Below are 23,506 nucleotides of genomic sequence, written 5' to 3'. Positions count from 1 at the left end.
CCATGTATTTCTCCTGTACAATCTAAATGGAAAAGTAAATGGGTCTAAGTAAATGAGTCTAACACTGTTAGACTTCTATGAAACAACCTGGATCCCAAACTGACTTGTAACAGACACACTGAACAGTTATGCACCAAACTATCTAGAGTAGCAAATCAAAAAGATTAGTTTGCAGACAACAACCACTCTCTTCTTACTACACATTCTTTCAGTCTCATCTGCAATGTAAAACAACAACATACATTATGTTGCAGAACAGCTATCTATTCCCATGAAACTAGAAATACAAACAGCATAGATGTTGTTTTAAACAAACAGGAATGAAGCTATACAACAAGCTACTCACATCAGTGAGAAACTTGCTTTGTGATAATGAGGAGGAGCTCATTCATAAACTGTTAACCTATAAGTGTGTTCTAGTATTTAAGAACCTCAATGTAGATAGTAAATCCCCATGCATTGTTCAAACCCATAAATGTTAAGGTGTACACAAAAGCTTCAAATTTGAATAACACAGAGTGTATATGGTCTTTCTTACAGTTCCAAGTGCGAAACATCCACCTGACAGTTATAAAGCAAATTTCTAACAATAAGATGGTAAACTATGAAACATGATGTGGAACTTGGATTATACAATTGTGTATTTCAACACAGGCAGGCTAACAACAAATACATAAATGAATAAATATTTTGGAAATAAGAGTATGATAATCAATGATACTACAGCAATGTACTGTTGTTGAAGAGTTCCTGGTACAATTTGGGAGTGTGATTGATGTGAAGCTGCATGAAAATTATTGAACTATTCATGTTGTGCTGAGCACTAAAAATGACAATGAAGCTACAATATGATGACCAGCACATTCTGGGTGATGAAACACACTCAACATCAAACAGTATAATAAATCATTATTTAATAAATCTTCAGCAATAGTTTGAAAGATTCATACTTTGAGCATTTTTACAACTTGATTAGTTAACCCATAAAATCAGATGCAGTTAGGTGGAACATGTTACAGCCTTTGTGATATGCATATGAATTTCATAGTGCAATGTAACTAGCATCCAACTTATAGCTATCTGTGGAAATTATTACAAAACAGCAACTAAGAGCAGATGATTATTAATTACTTAATTATAAGGAAAGAAGTAATAGATTTCACAAATTTATTAATACCTGATGATGCAGGATACTAATCACCCTTATGGTGTTTATTGTTTTCATACTATTCTAGTAAGAGTATATTATGTTTCACGGCGAAGTTCGAACCATGTATCACTTCGCTTGTAAATACACCTTTATATATTGAATAACCATCATGCCTTTTGTATCATATAGTGCAAGAGCTGTTTGATCATGTTGATAGCTACAGTGAGCAATGTCACTGGTGATTATGAAACCTAATATTTCATCTACATACAGTTGCATTATTATTTTGATAGCTGTATGTATAAGAACTAAGAGAGACTTCTCAGTATACCAGGTATTAATTAATTTTTTGCAATTTATTAAGTGTGATACAGCAGGCCAAATCTTATTTCCTTGCTTCTATAATACAACACAACCTCTGTTTAAGAAGCAGAACATTTAAAACTTCTTGAAAAGTTAAAACAGCTTATCTGAACAGCACTATAATTCAGATGATTATCTATCATGGACAATTCTCTTGTCATATGAGCTATTATGACATGCCTCAGAGCCATTAGAGGGAAACATTCCACGTGGGAAAAATATATTTAAAGACAAAGATGATGTGACTTACCAAACAAAAGCACTGGCAGGTCGATAGACACACAAACATACACATAAAATTCGAGCTTTTGCAACCGGTGGTTGCTTCATCAGGAAAGAGGGAAAGATGAAAGGATGTGGGTTTTAAGGGAGAGGGTAAGGAGTCATTCCAATCCCGGGAGCGGAAAGACTTACCTTAGAGGGAAAAAGGGATAGGTATACACTCGCACACACACACATATCCAACCTCACATACGCAGACACAAGCAGACATTTGTAAAGGCCTTCACCTACACATCAACTCAGCCAATGAACACACCCGTCAACTCCTATCCTTAATAAAAGTCCTCAATCTTTCCTCTCCCACATCCACACCGGCTGTTCAGAGCATCCTCCTACAGGCCAACCGCAAATTAGAACAGCATGCCACCCTCCACCTCAAAAAACTATCCAATATCCTGGTTTCCCACCTCCGGAAAGGCAACTCACTCACCCTTCACAATCTTTCCAGCAAACCTCAACCTCCTCTCATTGCACACAAACCCAGTCTCTCCCATCTACTCAATCTACAACTTCCAGCTCCACTCCCTCCAAAACCTCAAAATTCCAATCAACACAATCTGGAACCACAAAACCCTAATTCAGTAGTTAACCTTTCCTCCAAACCTCTCTCCCAATCCGAAACCTCTGTCATATCCAAAGGCCTCATCTTCAGCCCCACTCCCAGATTCAACCAAACAGCCCTCGTCAAAGATTTACTGTCCTAAACTCGTACTCTCTGCTGGAAATATCACTTTGCCATGAAGAAAAATGATCCTAATCCTACTCCTAATGATCCAACTCCCCAAGACACTATCCAAAGTGAACCCTGCCTGGAACAGTTCCGTCCTCCGTCACAGTGGGACCCACCTCCTCTTCCTCAAAATCACCCTCTCCAAACCTTCCAGGAATTTCTGACTTCCAGCCTTGCCTCTCAATCCTTCTTAAAAAACCTTAATACTACTCCCAACATCACCACTGCTGAAGCCCAAGCTATCCGTGATCTGAAGGCTGACTGATCCATCGTCATTCTTCCGGCGGACAAGGGTTCCACGACCGTGGTACTTGATCGTCGGGAGTATGTGGCTGAGGGACTGCGTCAGCATTCAGACAATACCACATACAAAGTTTGCCAAGGTAATCCCATTCCTGATGTCCAGGTGTAGCTTCAAGGAATCCTCAGAACCTTGGGCCCTCTGCAAAACCTTCCACCTGACTCCATCAACCTCCTGACCCCACCGACACCCTGACCCCTACGTTCTACCTTCTTCCTAAAATTCACAAACCCAATCATCCCGGCCGCCCCATTGTAGCTGGTTACCAAGCCTCCACAGAACGTATCTCTGCCTACGTAGATCAACACCTTCAACCCATTACATGCAGTCTCCCATACTTCATCAAGGACACCAACCACTTTCTTGAACACCTGGAATCCTTACCCAGTCTGTTACCCCCAGAAACCATCCTTGTTACCATTGATGCCGCTTCCTTATACACAAATATTCCTCACGTCCAGGGCCTCACTGCGATGGAACACTTCCTTTCATGCTGATCACCTGCCACCCTACCTAAAACCTCTTTCCTCATTACCTTAGCTAGCTTCATCCTGACCCACAACTTCTTCACTTTTGAAGGCCAGACATACCAACAATTAAAGGTAACAGCCATGGGTACCAAGATGGCCCCCTCGTACGCCAACCTATTCATGGGTCGCTTAGAGGAAGCCTTCTTGGTTACCCAGGCCTGCCAACTCAAAGTTTCGTACAGATTTATTGATGACATATGTCTTCATGATCTGGACTCACAGTGAAGAAGAACTCCAGAATTTCCTCTCCAACCTCAACTCCTTTGGCTCCATCAGATTCACCTGGTCCTACTCCAAAACCCATGCCACTTTCCTTGACGTTAACCTCCATCTGTCCAATGGCCAGCTTTACACATCCATCCACATCAAACCCACCAACAAGCAACAGTACCTCCATTATGATAGCTGCCACCCATTCCACATCAAACAGTCCCTTCCCTACAGCCTAGGTCTTCGTGGCAAATGAATCTGCTCCAGTCCGGAATCCTTGAACCATTACACCAACAACCTGAAAACAGCTTTCGCATCCCGCAACTACCCTCCTGACCTGGTACAGAAGCAAATAACCAGAGCCACTTCCTCATCCCCTCAAACCCAGAACCTCCCACAGAAGAACCACAAAAGTGCCCCTTGTGACAGGATACTTTCCGGGACTGGATCAGACTCTGAAGATGGCTCTCCAGCAGGGATACGACTTCCTCAAATTCTGCCCTGAAATGAGATCCATCCTTCATTAAATCCTCCCCACTCCACCAAGAGTGTCTTTCCGCCATCCACCTAATCTTTGTAACATCTTAGTTCATCCCTATGAAATCCCCAAACCACCTTCCCTACCCTCTGGCTCCTACCCTTGTAACTGCCCCCGGTGTAAAACCTGTCCCATGCACCCTCTCACCACCACCTACTCCAGTCTTGTAACCCAGAAAGTGTACATGATCAAAGGCAGAGCCACGTGTGAAAGCACCCATGTGATTTACCAGCTGACCTGCCTACACTGTGAAGCTTTCTATGAGGGAATGACCAGCAACAAACTGTCCATTCACATGAATGGACACAGGCAGACAGTGTTTGTTGGTAATGAGGATCACCCTGTGGCTAAACATGCCTTGGTGCATGGCCAGCACATCTTGGCACAGTGTTACACCATCTGAATTATCTGGATACTTCCCACTAACACCAACCTGTCAGAACTCCGGAGATGGGAACTTGCCCTTCAGTATATCCTCTCTTCTTGATATCTGCCGGCCCTCAACCTCCGCTAATTTCAAGTTGCCGCCACTCATACCTCACCTGTCTTTCAACAACTTCTTTGCCTCTGTACTTCCACCTCAACTGACATCTCTGCCCAAACTCTTTGCCTTTACAAATGTCTGCTTGTGTCTGTGTATGTGTGGATGGATATGTGTGTGTGTGCGAGTGTACACATGTACTTTTTCCCCCCTAAGGTAAGTCTTTCCGCTCCCGGGATTGGAATGACTTCTTACCCTCTCCTTTAAAACCCACATCCTTTCGTCTTTCCCTCTCCATCCCTCTTTCCTGAAAAAGCAACCGTTGGTTGTGAAAGCTAGAATTTCATGTGTATGTTTGTGTTTGTTTGTGTGTCTATCGACCTGCCAGCGCTTTTGTTGAATAATGGGATGCCATTAGAAATAATACTGAGGATTTGTTGAAAATGAAGCAGGCAGTATGGGCTACCTTCTTCCACAGACTGTCAACTGATGAAAAACCATTACACCACCTTTTCTCACCTGGACTTAATTCATAGTGCAATTAATGCAATGCCCAGTATTCAGACAGTTCACACAGCCATAAACATTCCATCCCAGCAGCAGTCATGGATATCATAAAACCGATTTATGGAGACCTGGCAAATCCTGAATTACTAAAGAAGTGTCTGAATGGTCAGACTCAAAATCCCAATGAGTCATTCAATAATCTTATATACACTCGCATACCAAAAAATGTTTTTGTTGGAATGAAGACATTGAAGTGAGGGGTGACTGATGCTGTTATTGCTTTGCTGTTATTGGTAGGGTGAAAGTGCTACAGCATATGGAAATTAATCCTGGAGGAAACTGCATCAGAGAACTTTAGCGGATGGACAAGGTTTGCATTGATAAAGGAGAGTATGCAGCACATTTGGCAACTAAGGAGTCCAGAAAGAAGAAAAAAACTTGGAAAAAGATCAAGAGGATTATATACAGTATGGTGCAGGGTGCTTCTGAATGACTAAAAACAAAAAATTAAGCATATATAAAGTGAGTTACAGTCTTTTGAAACTTTAGAAGCCATTCCTGAAAATTTACATTTTCTGTAGCCTTTTTCCCTAAATCTCAGAAACCACTTTGAGTAGAGTATTCTAAGTTTCAGGGAGTAATAATATATATATCCTGAGTCTACTGAGCTAAAAGAAGAACATAATGTTACGTATAATTAAAATTATTTAGCATAATGTACAAAACAAGTACACAAAATTTTAACCGTGTAATTAAAAAATTGTATTTCTGAAAGCAGTGGTTGAAATGAAATTATTGTACTTCAGTAGACTCAGAACATACAGTTTAATGTCCTGTAAAAGTTTCATGTCAATGGCTACAGTGGTTCCTGAAATACAGGGAAGCCAAGTCACTAAATTTAACATTGTTGGGATAGGGCATTCCAGCTCCCCTTAAACTCTTGTGTATACCTCACTGGAGTAGGATTCATGGAAGAAAGTGTGAGGTCTACTTAAACTTGTAGTCATTTGTTGTCCAGAGTTGCAGGTCCACAAATTCATATATATGTTTGAGGTGATCTTTTAACTTTCTGAATAATAACCACAAACTTTGAATAATCTTGGTTTATTATTCTTCTGCACAGAAACAACAACATGAGATAAGAACACCAAAATATTTTGCTTCCCCTGTGACTCATTGTTGCAGTCTTAGCAAATACAATTCATCACCATCTTGGAAACATACATACATCTGTCATCTGCTAAAGTGTCTGCCAAGACTAACCACAACAACTTCCCATACAAGTGAAGCTACAGCCAAGAAGGTTCATTCTGTAGCTGTAGCTACTGAGTTCATTCTACTGGCTAATGAGACCATTCCCATGGTGTCAGAGAAGCTCTACATCAGAATTATGATACGTCCAATGTTTAAAATTAAGTATCGTGTAAATTTAAGTTCACTGATGAATAATAATACAGATAATTCAATGCATCCAAATGACACTGAGATTTCTTCACAAATTACCTGCTCTGGTCACATGCACATTGTGATTATAATGTTTAGTCTGAATCAGGATCACAGAATTGGAAGGGCCAAAAGCATACAGAAATTAAAATCACTAGAGAAACATTAAAATAAAAATCAAACAGATTGGCACTTTCTTGTAAATCATACATATCTGAGGATTACAAAACTATAAATAAATTTCATCTTGGGATAGTATTAAGAAAGTTATTTATATGTCTTTGTTGACTCTTTAACAGAAATTAAATCATCATCTTTCAAACATAACTGGTTGTTGGAATCAAGCTATTTTGGTCTCTGGCTTTATTTAAAATGAATCAATTGTTTCAAAAAATTTTTCTAAATAAGTATCAAAAATAAGATGAACAATGCTCTCTTGGCAGCATTTGCTGATGGAAGTCGGCCCCCGCAAAACCTGTCATGTCACTGCGAATAAGAGGTGGTTCAACTTCCAATACATGTTAGTAAAGCTGGGGATAATGTCTCAAAGACAAACCAAATTTGAAAACTTGAAATGCACAAAGAAACCTTATAAGGTAGATAAAGTAAAATGACTGATATGATAAGGGATGAATAATTTCAAGCAGTGTCATGTAGCAGCCAAAATTGTCCGTTATGTTACATCAGAACTCATTTTTATTTTGTAATATGTAAGTTATGATGAAAAAATAAGTTTTTATCTGAACCAATCAATGTGAAATGTCACAGCCAATCTTGGACTTACGAAAGGCATGGTGAGTTGAGCAGAATTGTATCAAACATGTATGGCAGAAGATAGCATAGCCACAGCATACGTTTGCCTTCTGAACTGATGTTTCAAACTGCATTAAAGTGTACACTTTGGAACAGAAAGTATCTGGGTTTGATTCTCATTTATCAAAGACTTGTCAAAGATCTACTCCCTTCTCCCGATCCCTGTAATGGAAACACTTCTTTGCCTCCAAGTGCTGCATCTAAAGCCAACATAATCCCAACATAGAACCCTCCCTCTCCCATTTCATACCACCATCCAACCATGATCTTCATCCCCCCCCCCCCATCCTCCTCCCATCTAACCACCCACTGGTCACCTTCCAGGAATTCCTTACCTCCAACTTGTCCTTACCAGGTCCATTTCCAAGATCCCTTCCTCAGAATAGCAGCCTTTCAGTAGAAGAAAGAATAGACATACAAAATTTCAAAACTAGTCCTACCTGCAGACAAACTTTTCACCACTGTTGGTATCAGGCACAAAACTGGCAGAAGACCTCTGTCAGTTACCTGACAACTCCACCTACACACTCTGCCAGAATGATCCTATCCCAGAATTCCAACATAACCTCCAATCCCTGCTTAAAACATTAGGCCCTTCCCAGAACCTCACCCCTGTGAAAAACCACACACTTCCCCCTCTACATGCTCTCCAAAATCTTCAAACCCAACAATCCTGGACCCCTTATTTGGCCCTCATTCACCAACACCTCCAACCAACTGCACATAGTCTAGCCTCCAATATCGAAGATACCAACCACTTCCTTCACTGACTCTCCATCATAGCCATCCATTTACCTCCTGGACCCCTACTCATCACTGTTGATGCCACTTTCCTATACACAAAGATCCCTCATGCCCATGGTCTTATTGCTATTGAATACTACCTTCCCCACCATCCTTCAGACTCCAAACCCATTACCTCATTCCACAAACATGTTATTAACTTTATCCTAACTCACACCTACTTCTATTTTAAAGGGAAAATATATAACCAAATCCATAGCGTAGCCATAAGCACCAGCACGGCACTTCCTAGCCTCCCAAAATGTGAAACCCTTAGTGTTGATTACATTCATTGCTGATATCTTCATGATCTGGACACATCTTCATTCCTTCACAACCTGAACACCTCCTCTCCCACCCATTTCACCTGGTCCTCCTCATCTGGGCATACCACCTTCCTGGACATTGACCTCCTCCAGTCTGATGGCTCCGTCCACATTAAACCCATCAACCACCAACAGTATCTGCATTTTGATAGCTATGATATCTTTCACACCAAAAAATCACTCCCAGACAACCTGGACACCGGTGGATGGCATATCTACATTGATAACAACACTCTCTCACCCAGTATTCTGAGGGCCTCACCAAGGTCTTCACAGACTGGTACTATACCCCATACCTAGTCCGCAATAAGATCTCCTGTGTCATTTCCCCTCACACACCCAATCCTCCCATCACCCCAAAGAACCAGCCACCAAACAGTGCCTCCTCATCACCCAATACCAACCTGGACTGGAACAACTGAACCACTTTCTTTGCCAGGGCTTTGATTATCTGTCATCAAGCCCTGATATGAAGGACATCCTACTCGAGATCCTTCCCAATCCTCCTGAAGTGGTTCCATTACCCACCCAACCTCACAACATCCTAGTCCATCCAAATGCCACCCCCAATCTGAGCCCCTTGCCACAAGGATCATATCCCTGTGGAAGACCCAGGTGCAAGACCTGCCAAACCCATCCACCCAGCACTTCCTATTCCATTCCTGTCATAGGATTATCCTACCCCATCATAGCCGGGCCACTTGTGAAAGCTGAAGTCATATGCCAGCTCTGCTGTAATCATTGCACAGCTTTATATTAGTATGACTACCAACCAGCTGTCCACCAGGATGAACGGCCACCACCAAACCGTCACCAACACCAAAGTAGACCAGCCTGTGGCACAAAATGCAGCTTAACATAACATGCTTTATTTCAATGGTTGTTTCACTATGTGAGCTATCTGAATCCTTCCCTCCACCACCAGCTGTTCTGAAATGTGCAAGTGGGAGGTATCCTTACAACACATTCTCTGCTCATGAAATTATCCCGGCCTCAACCTATGGAAACATACTGTTCTCACACCCTCCACCTATCGGTTTCTACCCCCTGTGTCCTATAACCTCCTCCCTATTCTCGTCTCTTTGGGTACTGCCCTTTGCCGACGCAACTGCTTATCTTTCCCCACTCTTCTCCTTGTTCACTCCATTTTCATCATCTCCCTGCCCCACAGCCTCCAAAGGTAGTACCTGTTGGCAGCCATTGTCCCTGCACACTCCTCCAGTTCTTCTCTCCCCCATCTATACACTTCTATCCCTTCCCCTTCCCTGTCCCCTACAGATTGCTGCTTCCATTCCAAGTGGTAGTTGCATTTTAGTTTGAGCTGCCTGAGTTGAAGGTCATGTGTGCATGAGGTGTGGTTGCTTCTGTGAATGAATGGTGTGTGTTTCTCTTTCTTTTGTTGATAATGGATATGGACAAAAGCTAATATGCAAGTGCCTTTTAATTGTGCCTGTGTGCAATTTAATGTGTCGTCTTTGCAGGAAGAAGCAACCTATCTTTTCCTTACAGTGTTGCCATTCCAACCTGGAGTTTCCATTCTTTAAGGTAAAGATTTTGCTAGAAATAAACTTCATGTAATTCCCGCTGCAGAATAAAATAATATGGACAGAAATTCTGCAAGCATAGTATTTGCAGTGCACTTGCTTTTCTTATTCAAGTGACCCTGTAAAATTCTCCCATATGGGAGACTCTGAATCGCAGATGGGCACAACAAACAGACTGTTCCAATTAAAGCTTTTGGCCTGTAAGGCCTTCATCAAAAAGTAGATGACAAAAACACACACACAAACAAGTTGCATATTTGTGTGTGTGTGTTTTGTCATCTATTTTTTGATGAAGGCCTTACAGGCCGAAAGCTTTATTTGGAACAGTCTGTTTGTTGTACCTATCTGTGACTCAGCATCTCTGCTATATGGTGAGTAGCAACTTTCCTTTTCATAATATTGATACATTCCATCCTGGATTTTCCATTGTTCAATCTCCCAATGAGAGTTTGAAATAACAAGTTCAAATAAAACATATTAGTTTCATTTGTAGCAGTCTTTCATTTACCTTTTGTTTCTAATTTCCAGTCACCTTTCAGTATGAAAGTTTGCATCTTCATCTCATTTCCCATGAAAACGGTGTCCAGTTATTACAACTTACACTGTATATTTTGATGTTTTTTCTGTGAAACACACTGTAAATAAGAAGAGTGTTAAGTTTTTCTTCTTTCATTTATTTGAACTTATATCACTTCCAATTATAAATATTGGTGTAGCACAGTTAGGAATGTCACATTAGTTCAAGCATGAAATTCTTACTAGTTGAAGCAAAGATTAACAATTTACTGTTCATTACTGTCACCCTACAAAAATTAATCGTCTTTATGGAAATCAGACAATGGAAAATCCAGAATGGAATGTAACAATATTACGAAAAGGAAAGTTGTCACTCACCATATAGCAGAGGTGCAGAGTTGCACGCACAATCTTTTTGTTGGGCCTATCTGCGACTCAGCATCTCAACTATATGCTGAGTGACAACTTTTCTTTTCATAAAATCATCTTTGTGGATTACTTATGCCTTTCCATTTGTGTTTTATCTTTAATTACACACCCCTTGCTTATATTTTCGGATTCCATTAATATAATTGTCTGTTTCCAGTTAAAATGCATGTTTGGTTCTGTTTCTTTGTACACACATAAGTGCTCCATACAGTAGTAGTTCTGTACACCTGAATCAGATTTTGAATGTTGTCATGAATACATCAGCTAAGGAGACATTTATAATCACCTCCCAAGTTCTGACAGAATGGAAGTTGAACACATCACCAAAATCAATGGAAATGTATCAACATTTCAGAATACTGTCAGAGATGTCATAGTAGAAGTAAAAACAAATTACAATGTTAGTGAGCTGCAGATGAATCAGATAACAAAAACCAAAGAAATGGGATATAAGTATTACTTGTCCAGTTCCTTTCACTGACAGCAAAACATAAACTCTAAAATTGGTAAACTGATCTTGAGTTGTTCTATGTCTCACACAGAATGATGAATTGATTACAACTGCCAGATATGGTAATATGATTTCTGACATGTGTCTGGCTGGTTTATCCTAAAACTAAACATTTAGAATCAGTGAACAAGTACCGTTATTTAAATATGAAATCAGTAGTCAGTTAAGATTTTATATACTGACTGAAACAAAAGACAGACATTTCTATGAGGGACAGGGACCAAATCAAGCATTTTAAAGATGTCTACATTTTCTTCTAAGCAAATAATGTTAGTCAAATGTTGCTGTATATAGCCTCACCTCACAATTGAGTTGTGTTTTTTTCCAATACCAAGTTCTGTAAGACAATGCAAACAATTTTCTGTTGGATCTCCAGCCCCCAAGGGAAAGAAGACCTGCAATTGTATAAACCACAAAAGAATATTTTTTATTGTCTCCTGATACAAAAAATTAAATAAAATGCTTTTCAAGAAAGACATTAAATAGTTTGATTTCAATTTTTCTGTTGTATAATTTTCACACCAATATACCATTAGACACTAAGCGAATTTTATACTACCATCTCTGTAACTCTTCCCAGTGAAATACTAGAGATTAAAATTTCTTTCTATGCTTAAAATTATTGAATTACGTTCTTTCAAACAAAGTACTATCATGAATATTGGATCATGCAAGAGAAAGATGTAAGCTATGGTGAAATAAAGACAAGCTATATTGGCTAAATCCAAAGATCCCCCCCCCCCCCCCCCCCCCCATGCTCACGAAAACTGTAGTATAGTAAACAAACCACAGTCCAATATGGACCTCATGGGAAACATAAAGCAAGAAACAAAAAGGGTATGTGTGAGAGACCATAAAGTCCATGTTTCAAAATGCATTATTAATAAAATGATGATCTGGTGTGATGGTCTAAATTGCCAATGGGTTCACTCAAAGCTACAGAGCTCAAATGATAACCTTATGTCATAGGATTTCTGAAGCAGTTCAAGGGAACAACGCTCATAAGATGTTACAAACAGCTATCCACCCACTGCAGGGTGTATACACAGACGAGAAAATAATTCGCAGATTTCCCAGTTAAAATACATTTTCCTCAGGTTAAAGTACATTTTTTTCCATGTTAGGTGGAAATATTATTTCCCTCAAACCTGTGATACTATCAGTCCACTGAATGGTAAAGCTTTTAAACACCAGAATAGAACTTTATGGCATCTTAGGAAGCAAAAAAAAAAGATCTTTGATGCATGGCAACATCTGTACTGCATATTTTCATATTATTAAACTAATTAATGGAAAATCTCATACAAAGATGTGAAACAATTACTAACAAAGAGATAGAGGGGCTGGCCAGTACTTACCTCAGCTCAGTACAGCCAATAGAAACACAAAAAACAACCGAAAATTTAAGTTCCTAGCTTTCGGAATAAATGTTCCTTCATCAGGGAGGAGAGAGGGGAAAGAAAGGGAAGAAGGGAAAGTGGATGTAGTTACTCACAACCCAGGTTATGAAGCAACAGGGAAAGGAAAAAAGGAAGGTAGCAAGGATGGAGGCATGGTTGTCAGAGGGAAGCCAAAAATATTCTACCGTAGGTAATGTGCCAGCTTCAAACCAAAGAGAATGCATACAGAAGTAAAGAGGTGTATAGTATAAAGATGTAGGATGAAAAGATGCATGAATGGCTAAAGAGGAAAGGGAAAGAGGAGAAGACTGAAAAGTAAATGGGAGTGAGGTTGTTTAACGTAGGTTCAGTCCAGGGGGATGGGGGGATGAAAGGATGTGCTGGAGTGCAAGTTCCCATCTCCGCAGTTCAGAGGGACTGGTGTTGGGTGGGAGAAGCCAAATGGCACATATGGTGTAGCAGGTTCCTAGGTCCCTAGAATTATGCTGGAGGGCATGCTCCGCTGCTGGGTATTGGACATCTCCTAGGCGAACAGTTCGTCTGTGTCCGTTCATGCGCTCAGCCAGTTTAGTTGTTGTCATACCAATGTCAAAGGCTGTGTAGTGCAGGCATGTCAGTTGATAAATGACATGTGTAGTTTCACACATGGCCCTGCCTTGAATTGTGTATGTTTTACCAGTAGCGGGGTTGGAGTAGGTGGTTGTGGGAGGATGTTACGGAGGTTAGGAGGACGACGAAAGGCAACTCTGGGTGGTGTGGGGAGAATTTTGTCAAGGGATGATCTCATTTCAGGGGTTGACTTGAGAAAGTCATATCCCTGGTGGAGTAATTTATTGATGTATTCGAGGCCAGGATAATATTGGGTGACAAGGGGGATGCTTCTGTGTGTTCTGAGGGTAGGAACATTGTTGTTGGGCGGGGAGGAATGTATTGCTCGGGAGATCTGTTTGTGGACAAGGTCTGTAGGATAGTTGCGAGAGAGGAAAGCACTGGTCAGGTTATTGGTGTAATTGTTGAGGGATTCATCACTGGAGCAGATATGTTTGCCACGAATACCTAGGCTGTAGGGAAGGGAGCGTTTGATGTGGAATGGATGGCAGCTATCAAAGTGAAGGTACTGTTGTTTGTTTGTGCGTTTGATATGGACAGAGGTGTGGATGTGAGCTTCAACAAGATGAAGGTCAACATCCAGGAAGAGGGCTTGGGTTTTGGAGAAGGACCAGGTGAAATTCAGATTCGAAAAGGAGTTGAGGTTATGGAGGAAATTAAGGAGTGTTTCCTCACCATGAGTCCAGACCACAAAGATGTCATCTATAAACCTATACCAGGCCAGGGGAAGCAGCTGTTGGGTCTTCAGGAAAGCCTCTCCAAATCATCGAGTAAAACTGAAGTGATGTCAGGTGTTCCCCAGGGAAGCGTCCTGGGACCTCTGCTGTTCCTGAACTATATAAATGACCTGGGCGGCAATCTGAGCAGTTCTCTTAGGTTGTTCGCAGATGATTCTGTATTTTACCGTCTAGTAAGGTCATCTGAAGACCAGTATCAGTTGCAAAGTGATTTAGAAAAGATTGCTGTATGGTGTGGCAGGTGGCAGTTGACGCTAAATAACGAAAAGTGTGAGGTGATCCACATGAGTTCCAAAAGAAACCCGTTGGAATTTGATTACTCGATAAATAGTACAATTCTCAAGGCTGTCAATTCAACTAAGTACCTGGGTGTTAAAATTATGAACAACTTCAGTTGGAAAGACCACATAGATAATATTGTGAGGAAGGCGAGCCAAAGGTTGCATTTCATTGGCAGGATACTTAGAAGATGCAACAACTCCACTAAAGAGACAGCTTACACTACACTCGTTTGTCCTCTGTTAGAACATTGCTGCATGGTGTGGGATCCTTACCAGGTGGGATTGACGGAGAACATCGAAAGGGTGCAAAAAAAGGGCAGCTTGTTTTGAATTATCACCTAATAGGGGAGAGAGTGTGGCAGATATTATACGCAAGTTGGTATGGAAGTCATTAAAGCAAAGACGTTTTTCATTGCGGCGAGATCTATTTACGAAATTTCGGTCACCAACTTTCTCTTCCGAATGCAAAAATATATTGTTGAGCCCAACCTACATAGGTAGGAATGATTATCAAAATAAAATAAGAGAAATCAGAGCTCGAACAGAAAGGTTTAGGTGCTCGTTTTTCAGGTGCGCTGTTTGTGAGTGGAATGGTAGAGAGATTGTATGATTGTGGTTCGATGAACCCTCTGCCAAGCACTTAAATGTGAATTGCAGAGTAATCATGTAGATGTAGATGCCTAGAAATCTGTTTGACAGTGCCACACTGCACACTTAAACCCCACACATACTGAATAGACTTTCAGATATATAACTCATACTTTTTAAGTAGTTGGACTGTATTTCCCTGGATTACAAGGGTTCATCAGAGACAAAGGTACCATCATAAAAGCCCTAGGGAGCTACGATGGAACTGTCTTGTTCTCTTAAGTACAAAAACGATACAACATAAAGAGTGAGCTTCGCCCTGCAACTGCCTGTTAACAACACTGTAGTGTACAGCAAAGTATCATTGCCAAGTGACTGTCGGAGGATACAGGATCACTTGGACAGCGTTTCTGTACATTGTTATGAATGGAAGTTAGCTCTAAATAAGAGAAAATTTAAGTTAATGCTCATGAGTAGGAAAACAAACCTGTAATATGCGCACACAGTATTAATATTGTGCTGCTTAACACAGTTAGGTCAATTAAATATATAGGCGTAATGTTGGAAAGCAACATTAAATGGAACAAGTGCATAAGGTTGGTTGTAACGAAGGCAAATGGGTGACTTTAGATTATTGAGAGAATTGTGAGAAAGTATAGCTCCATTTATAATCTAGAACACATACAGAGCATTTTTGTGACCATCCTTAAGTACCGTTAGAGTGTTTTGAATCCCCAGCAGGTCAGCTTAAAAGAGGACATTGAAGAAGAAACTCGGAGATGCTGCTAGGTTTGTTGTCAGTGAATTAGATCAATGTGCGAATATTACAGAAATGCTCCATGAACTCAACTAGGAATACCTGGAGGAAAGAAGTTTTCTTTTTTTTAAAAAGAACATGCCTAATTTATCTTATTTTCAAGATAAATTATGGTCTGAATGGAATCATCTAAACAGTTGTTTTTCCTTCTTTGTATTGGAAGTGGAACCGGAAAGGGTAATAGTGACACAAGGTAATCTCATCATGCAATGTATGGTACCCTGAGGAGTATGCCTGTAGATGTCAATGTTAAACAATATTTCAATTGTGTCCAAAAGAGGTCTTCAGTAACAGCTTCTAGAAGCTTTATAGACATTGCCAAAGTGCATAATGAGTGATGGAGATTACATTGAAGATGAATAGAGATATCTTATGCTTTATAATATGATTCAACTTTTGTTCCTCCTTCCACACACTTTTCACTAGTACCACATCTCATTATCATTCTTTGTTACTCTTTCTTTATTGTTACCTGTTCATTTCTTTTCAGTTGTCTGGATGAAGACTAGTTGGATAAACGGAGAGAGATATCATCAAATGTGAAGTAGTACTGGAGCCTGTCCAGTAACATTTTAACTAGTTTGAATTCATATTTCATTGTATGAATTTTCGACTGCAATATATGAGTTCGGATATTGATAAGCAACCTTCCACAATACTGAGGATAACACTTGAAAATGTACTTTTACAAATTGTTGCAGATAGACATTTCATCTCTTTTAGGTTACTTCTATCAATCAAATCACACTATCTTCCTGTGTGTATAAGAGAAATAGCAATATGTACATGTAAGCCTGGGTTTTTATATTAAAAAAACACTGTAATCACAGCTCCAACAAGAAGCAAAAATTTAGAACAGAAAAGTCTGTACTATTATCATGATAATTTTGAACAAAATAAAATTACTTAGTTGTTTGGTTTTAACAGAATGGGAAAAAATGGGAAAATTTCCTCCATAACCTCAACTCCTTTTCGAATCTGAATTTCACCTGGTCCTTCTCCAAAACCCAAGCCCTCTTCCTGGATGTTGACCTTCATCTTGTTGAAGCTCACATCCACACCTCTGTCCATATCAAACGCACAAACAAACAACAGTACCTTCACTTTGATAGCTGCCATCCATTCCACATCAAACGCTCCCATCCCTACAGCCTAGGTATTCGTGGCAAACGTATCTGCTCCAGTGACGAATCCCTCAACAATTACACCAATAACCTGACCAGTGCTTTCCTCTCCCGCAATTATCCTGCAGACCTTGTCCACAAACAGATCTCCCGAGCAATACATTCCTCCCCGCCCAACAACAATATTCCTACCCTCAGACCACACAGAAGCATCCCCCTTGTCACCCAATATTATCCTGGCCTTGAATACATCAATAAATTACTCCGCCAGGGATATGACTTTCTCAAGTCAACCCCTGAAATGAGATCATCCCTTGACAAAATTCTCCCCACACCACCCAGAGTTGCCTTTCGTCGTCCCCCTAACCTCCGTAACATCCTTGTTAAACCCTACAATATTCCCAGACTACCTTCTCTACCCAGCGGTTCCTACCCCTGTAACCGACCCCACTGCAAAACCTGCCCCATGCATCCCCCCACAACCACCTACTCCAGCCCCACTACTGGTAAAACATACACAATTCAAGGCAGGGCCATGTGTGAAACTACACATGTCATTTATCAACTGACATGCCTGCACTGCACAGCCTTTGACATTGGTATGACAACAACTAAACTGGCTGAGCGCATGAACAGACACAGATGAACTGTCCGCCTAGGAGATGTCCAATACCCAGTAGCGGAGCATGCCCTCCAGCATAATTCTAGGGACCTAGGAACCTGCTACACCATATGTGCCATTTGGCTTCTCCCACCCAACACCAGTCCCTCTGAACTGCGGAGATGGGAACTTGCACTCCAGCACATCCTTTCATCCCCCCATCCCCCTGGACTGAACCTACGTTAAACAACCTCACTCCCATTTACTTTTCAGTCTTCTCCTCTTTCCCTTTCCTCTTTAGCCATTCATGCATCTTTTCATCCTACATCTATATACTATACACCTCTTTACTTCTGTATGCATCCTCTTTGGTTTGAAGCTGGCACAGTACCTACGGTAGAATATCTTTGGCTTCCCTCTGACAACCATGCCTCCATCCTTACTACCTTCCTTTTTTCCTTTCCCTGTTGCTTCATAACCTGGGTTGTGAGTAACTACATCCACTTTCCCTTCTTCCCTTTCTTTCCCCTCTCTCCCCCCTGATGAAGGAACATTTATTCCGAAAGCTAGGAACTTAAATTTTCGGTTGTTTTTTGTGTTTCTATTGGCTGTACTGAGCTGAGGTAAGTACTGGCCAGCCCCTCTATCTCTTTGTTAGTAATATTTTCATATTATGAAAGTATAAATACGAATTCCACCCAATACAGCATGGTAGCTTCCAACATACTGAAACTGAAATTACTATATGTTTCTGTCATTTGATCTCACAGCCAATGACAGCAGATATTCAGAGTATAGGCCCTTGGGGCATTGTATAAGGCATTTAACCTCTGGTTAAATGGAAATGGCCTTAGATCGAGCTTAACCTGGAAATCTGCATTGTACAAACATTAATCCTAGATCATATAGCCATGAAGTAGGATCATATTTGACTGGCCATAATTCATAGTTCAAAGTCAGATTCAGCTCTAATATTCAGTTTATAGTGAAGTGGCACTATGATTCATTGCTTTTATTTTTAGCACAAACCAATTGAAATAACACAAAAAGTTTTATTAACACAGAAAGTAGCAAGTAAATATGTGACTAAGCCATTCCCACACTGCTGATGCTCAAAATACTTTTCTTTTTTCAATCTTGATAGTTACGTTAAGGAACTTAATGACTACCGTGTGTCCTTAATGATCAATCTCATAACAGCTCTTGGGAGATGAATCAGAATTTATGTGATTAGTTCAAAGATATTTTATAGGCACTTAGCAGCAGAGTAAGAAAGGAAAATTCAAAATATTTGCAGTGAACAGTTAAGTATGGGAATATTGACAGCAGCTAATAAATATTTAATCTCACTTGTATGTTTTCTATTTCATCTTGAATAGCAGTAACTACGCAATTTTTATTAAATTTTTAACTACTGCACACGTCCTTAAACTGTTATGACAGTCCCATGTGGTAAGTAGAACATAAGCAAGTATTTTGAAATAAAGTAACCCCATAACTCTGCTTCATCAATTTTGAAGGCTCAGAGGCTGTGCTGTAGTCTGCAGTGCAGGAGGTCACATGCTCGAAACCATCTCAACTCTTGAATTTTTTTTTTCTATTTGCTGCTATTTCCTTTACTTTAGTGGTTGTAAAGATAATTATGGCAACATTATCATATGATTCCATACCACTTAAATCATAAAATATTCTCTGTTTTCCAAGCGTTCTGGACCACTGTTGGGCAAAATTCTGTGTGCAACAACCCTACATGATGTGAATTACATTGTTATTGTTGTGTTGGCTGAAGAGGCAACACCATGTTACTAGAGGGGGCCGAAATGCACGTGTCTTAGCTCACACAGGCTGGTGTGAGGAGGGAAGGACTCTACTGTCGTGAGGTATGAAACATGACAAGGAATTAGAATTCGGAAAGTGGACATAATTAGTTTCATACTTAACTTTAATCCATTGATGATTAACTTTGCTCTTAACAGTACATGATTCACAATATTACCTGTTCAGAAGACATTCATGGTAACTGAATATGGCACCTTGCTAGGTCATAGCAAATGACGTAGCTGAAGGCTATGCTAAACTATTGTCTCTGCAAATGAGAGCATATGTAGTCAGTGAACTATCGCTAGCAAAGTCGGCTGTAAAACTGGGGCGAGTGCTAGGAAGTCTCTCAAGACTAGACCTGCCGTGTGGCGGCGCTCGGTGTGCAATCACTGATAGTGGCGACACACAGGTCTGATGTATACTAACGGACCACAGCTGATTTAAAGGCTACTACTCAGCAGGTGTGGTGTCTGGCGGTGACACCACAGTTACCTTTCATTTACTTAACAAATACTGTGTGCACAGAGGATGATGATGACAACCCAATAAGCGCATCACACATTTTGTGAAAGCTTGAACCCACTCTTGGAGTTAAATATCAAATCATTTAAGCTGAGGTTTCTTGTGGAGAAAATACTGTAAAGCAGTTGTGACTAATGCTCAGGAGAAAAGTACTGTAGACCAGTTGCAACTAAGGCTCAGACACTATCCTAAGAAAGCAACGAAAAGTAACCAAACACTGACTGCAATGTGCATGTTGGTGTTAACCTTGAGATTTTATGCCACAGGAACCTTTCAAATAGTGATTGGTGATCTGTTTAAAGCAGACATAGCAACAGCTTGGAGAGCTGTCCATAAGGTATCAGCCTTACAAGAGAATTAAACCCAACAGCAGCTTCTCTCCATGCCTATACCTTGTTGATAACAGTGACTTTATCTGTGTTTTCGCACTCAGTTATATCTTTATTCTGACCCATCAAAGTTTCCAGCACCAAATCTTTCTTGTATTAAGGGAAGTTTGATGATTGCTTCTTTTTCTGTTTACTTGCTCCCACGGTTACAGCATGACACCTTTGGTAATAAATACTGTGTATCTACGATGTACAATAAATATCTGCAGTTAAAATGCAATAATGATGTTGATAGCTGATTTTAGCTATATAGCCAAGCATGCTACGTGCTACCTAAGATCAAATCTGAACCACCTTTGATGGATCCAAGATTAGCATTATACAATGGAGCTGAGTCCTGAACGTAGTTCAGTTTCTGATCTAATGTCGAATTTGATCTTCATTCAGCAATGTTTATACAGTCAGCCCTTTATGTACTAGGTCACACATTTTTACTCAGCCCTCTCTGTAATTGACAGAAGTTAGCTGTGTTCATACCATTCCCGAATGTTTATGCTCATTGCCACCCTTCACTACATACCAGTATTGTGCACCACAACAATAAGCAGCCATTGTGAATATCATGTTGATCCCTGGGCTTTGTTGTGTGTAGCAATTGTTAATGTCATTTAAAAAAATTATTGATGAGGCTGCACCTGGTCCTTCTAGCAACTCACTATAAACTTCCATGTCACTTCTGTGGCACATAAATCCATTACATATTTGTGTCTTTTATATGCTATAAGCTTGCTGCTTTGGGAAACGAAGGTGCAGGCTTGTCTCGGCAGCCAATGCACTACAAGCCAATCACAAGGTCCACTCCCAGTATCCTCCACCCAGAGGCCAAGTAAAAGTGTGCAATCAACCAATAGTGATATCACTGATAACCAGCAAAAACATGCAATTAGAAAAAATTAATGGTGTAAATTAATATACATGCAGTATAATGACAACAAAAGCTAAGCTTTCACTTATAATAATGGTTATAAATAATTTTTTGCTGTTTTTTCCAAGGGTGTGGTTAGGCAAGTCCTTCGAGCACAGCTTAAATTGCAGCAACTGAACATTCCGACAAGCAGGATTATGAATATCAGCACTGTGCACTGAATATTTTGTGAGTTATTTGGCTGAGTATGCATTACACTTCAACATTTCCATAGAAAAGCCAACTGCATGTGAAGTTGCTCAAGAACTCACCTGACACATTTTTAAGGCTAATTAACTTTTTGCCATTATTGCATAATTTCTAATCTATGAAACAACTAAAATAAAAATGAAGAACTAATCTTTTTTTGTGGTGTCTTACACTTTAAGATACCATTTATCAAACACAAACTTGTCAGTAAAATTTCAAATAATGGCATAAACTGCTGGCCTGCTGGATCCAAAATTTTTCTAAGTGGCTGGTCTTAATAGTGTTAAGTTTAGAATGAGAGTCAAACACTCTGATTTAAGAAGTTCATCACAGACTCTCACATGTAACATAATTCATCTTGCGTAAAAGGAAACTAACTTTGAAAGAAAGGCTTCTCAAACCACCATTCCCAATATTTTCCAGTGGTCTATTGGAAACGTAAACAATATTGATGTCACGCTCACTGAAAGCAGTTTGTTGTTACAAACTACACTCAAGTGCCAAAGAAACTGGTATAGGTACACATATTCAAATACAGAGGTATGAGAGGTAAGCAAACAGGCAGAATGTGGCATTGCGGTCAGCAATGCCTATATAGGACAAGTGCCGGGTGCAGTTCTTAGATCAGTTACTGCTGCTACAATGGCAGGTTACCAAGATTCAAGTGAATTTGAACGTGGTGTTATAGTCAGCACACGAGCCATGGGGCACAGCATCTCCAAGGTAGTGATGTAGTGGGAATTTTCCCATACGGCCATTTCCCGAGTGTATTGTGAATATCAGGATTACAGTAAAACATGAAATATCTGACATCCTGCAAGACGGGGGCCTATGACAACTGAAGAGAATTGTTCATCATGACAGAAGTGCAACCCTTCTGCAAATTGGTGCAGATTTCAATGCTGGGCCATCAACAAAGTGTCAGCATGTGAACCATTCAATGAAACATCATCGATATGGACTTTTGGAGCCAAAGGCCCATTTGTGTACCCTTGATGACTGCATGACACGAAGCCTTACACCTCACCTGGATCCTTCTACACTGGCATTAGACTGTTGATGACTGGAAACATGTTGCCTTGTTGGATGCATGTCGTTTCAAATTGTATTACATGGATGGACGTGTATGGATATGGGGACAACCTCATGAATCTATGGACCCTGCATGTCAGCAGCAGACTGTTCATGTGCAGTTGGAGTGATATGGGACACCTGATACATCTAGATATGACTCTGACAGGTGACACTACATAAGAATCCTGTCTGACCACCTGCATCCATTCATGTCCGTTGTCCATTCTAATGGAATTGGGCAATTCCAGCAGGACAATGTGACACCCCACACATCCAGAATTGCTATTGAGTTGCTCCAGGAACACTCTTCTGAGTTTAAACACTTCCGCTAGCCACCAAACTCCCCAGACGTGAACATTATTGAGCATATCTTGGGTGCCTTGCAGCATGCTGTTCAGAAACGATCTCTACCCCCTCGTATTCTATGGATTTCTGGACAGCCCTGTAGGAGTCATGGTGTCAATTTCGTCAAGCACTACTTCAGACATTAGTCAAATCCATGCCACTACCCTGCATGATATTAGGCAGATGTACCAGTTTCTTTGGCTCTTCAGTGTATTACATAGTCTTCGTTCCAAAATTTATTTTGCTGCTGGCAGACACTTATATGCAGAGTGTTTTGTTGCTGCAAATGGCTCACTTTCTTCCAACTAAAGTTTTATTTTTGTGTTTATCTTCTATTATTCTACAGTAGCAGGCTAAAGGAAAATTATTTGTTACAGCATAAGTTCATAACAATCAAAATTACAAAACTTTAACTGAGAATCAAAATAATGAAAATTTCCCAGAATTCTAAAACAATTCCTGGATTTTTCCCAGATGAATAAATGCCTGGGTTTTTCCTGGATTTCCCCATTGTCCCGGGGCATATACACCCTCCATTAACATAACAATTTAGCAGCTGACATGTCTGGAAGTTCGCTGATTAGCAGCTAACATACAATGGTTAGCTCATACATAACACAGCACAGC

At 40.3% G+C, this 23,506-nt stretch overlaps 1 protein-coding gene across 3 annotated transcripts in view; it reads right to left on the bottom strand.

The window, feature by feature from the left end:
* LOC126353764 (uncharacterized) overlaps positions 1 to 23,506 on the bottom strand; it is a 254,317-nt gene that overhangs the window by 121,411 nt on the left and 109,400 nt on the right. For all 3 annotated transcript variants that reach the window (XM_050002844.1, XM_050002842.1, XM_050002845.1), the window contains exon 3: positions 11,758 to 11,852. In XM_050002844.1, coding sequence (XP_049858801.1) covers positions 11,758 to 11,852 — 95 coding nt within the window. The remainder of the gene's footprint in view (positions 1 to 11,757; positions 11,853 to 23,506) is intronic.

Source organism: Schistocerca gregaria, chromosome 3 (genome assembly GCF_023897955.1).
Source record: "Schistocerca gregaria isolate iqSchGreg1 chromosome 3, iqSchGreg1.2, whole genome shotgun sequence".
NCBI classification, from domain to species: Eukaryota; Metazoa; Arthropoda; class Insecta; order Orthoptera; family Acrididae; genus Schistocerca; species Schistocerca gregaria.
This window is presented reverse-complemented; position numbering and strand designations above follow the sequence as displayed.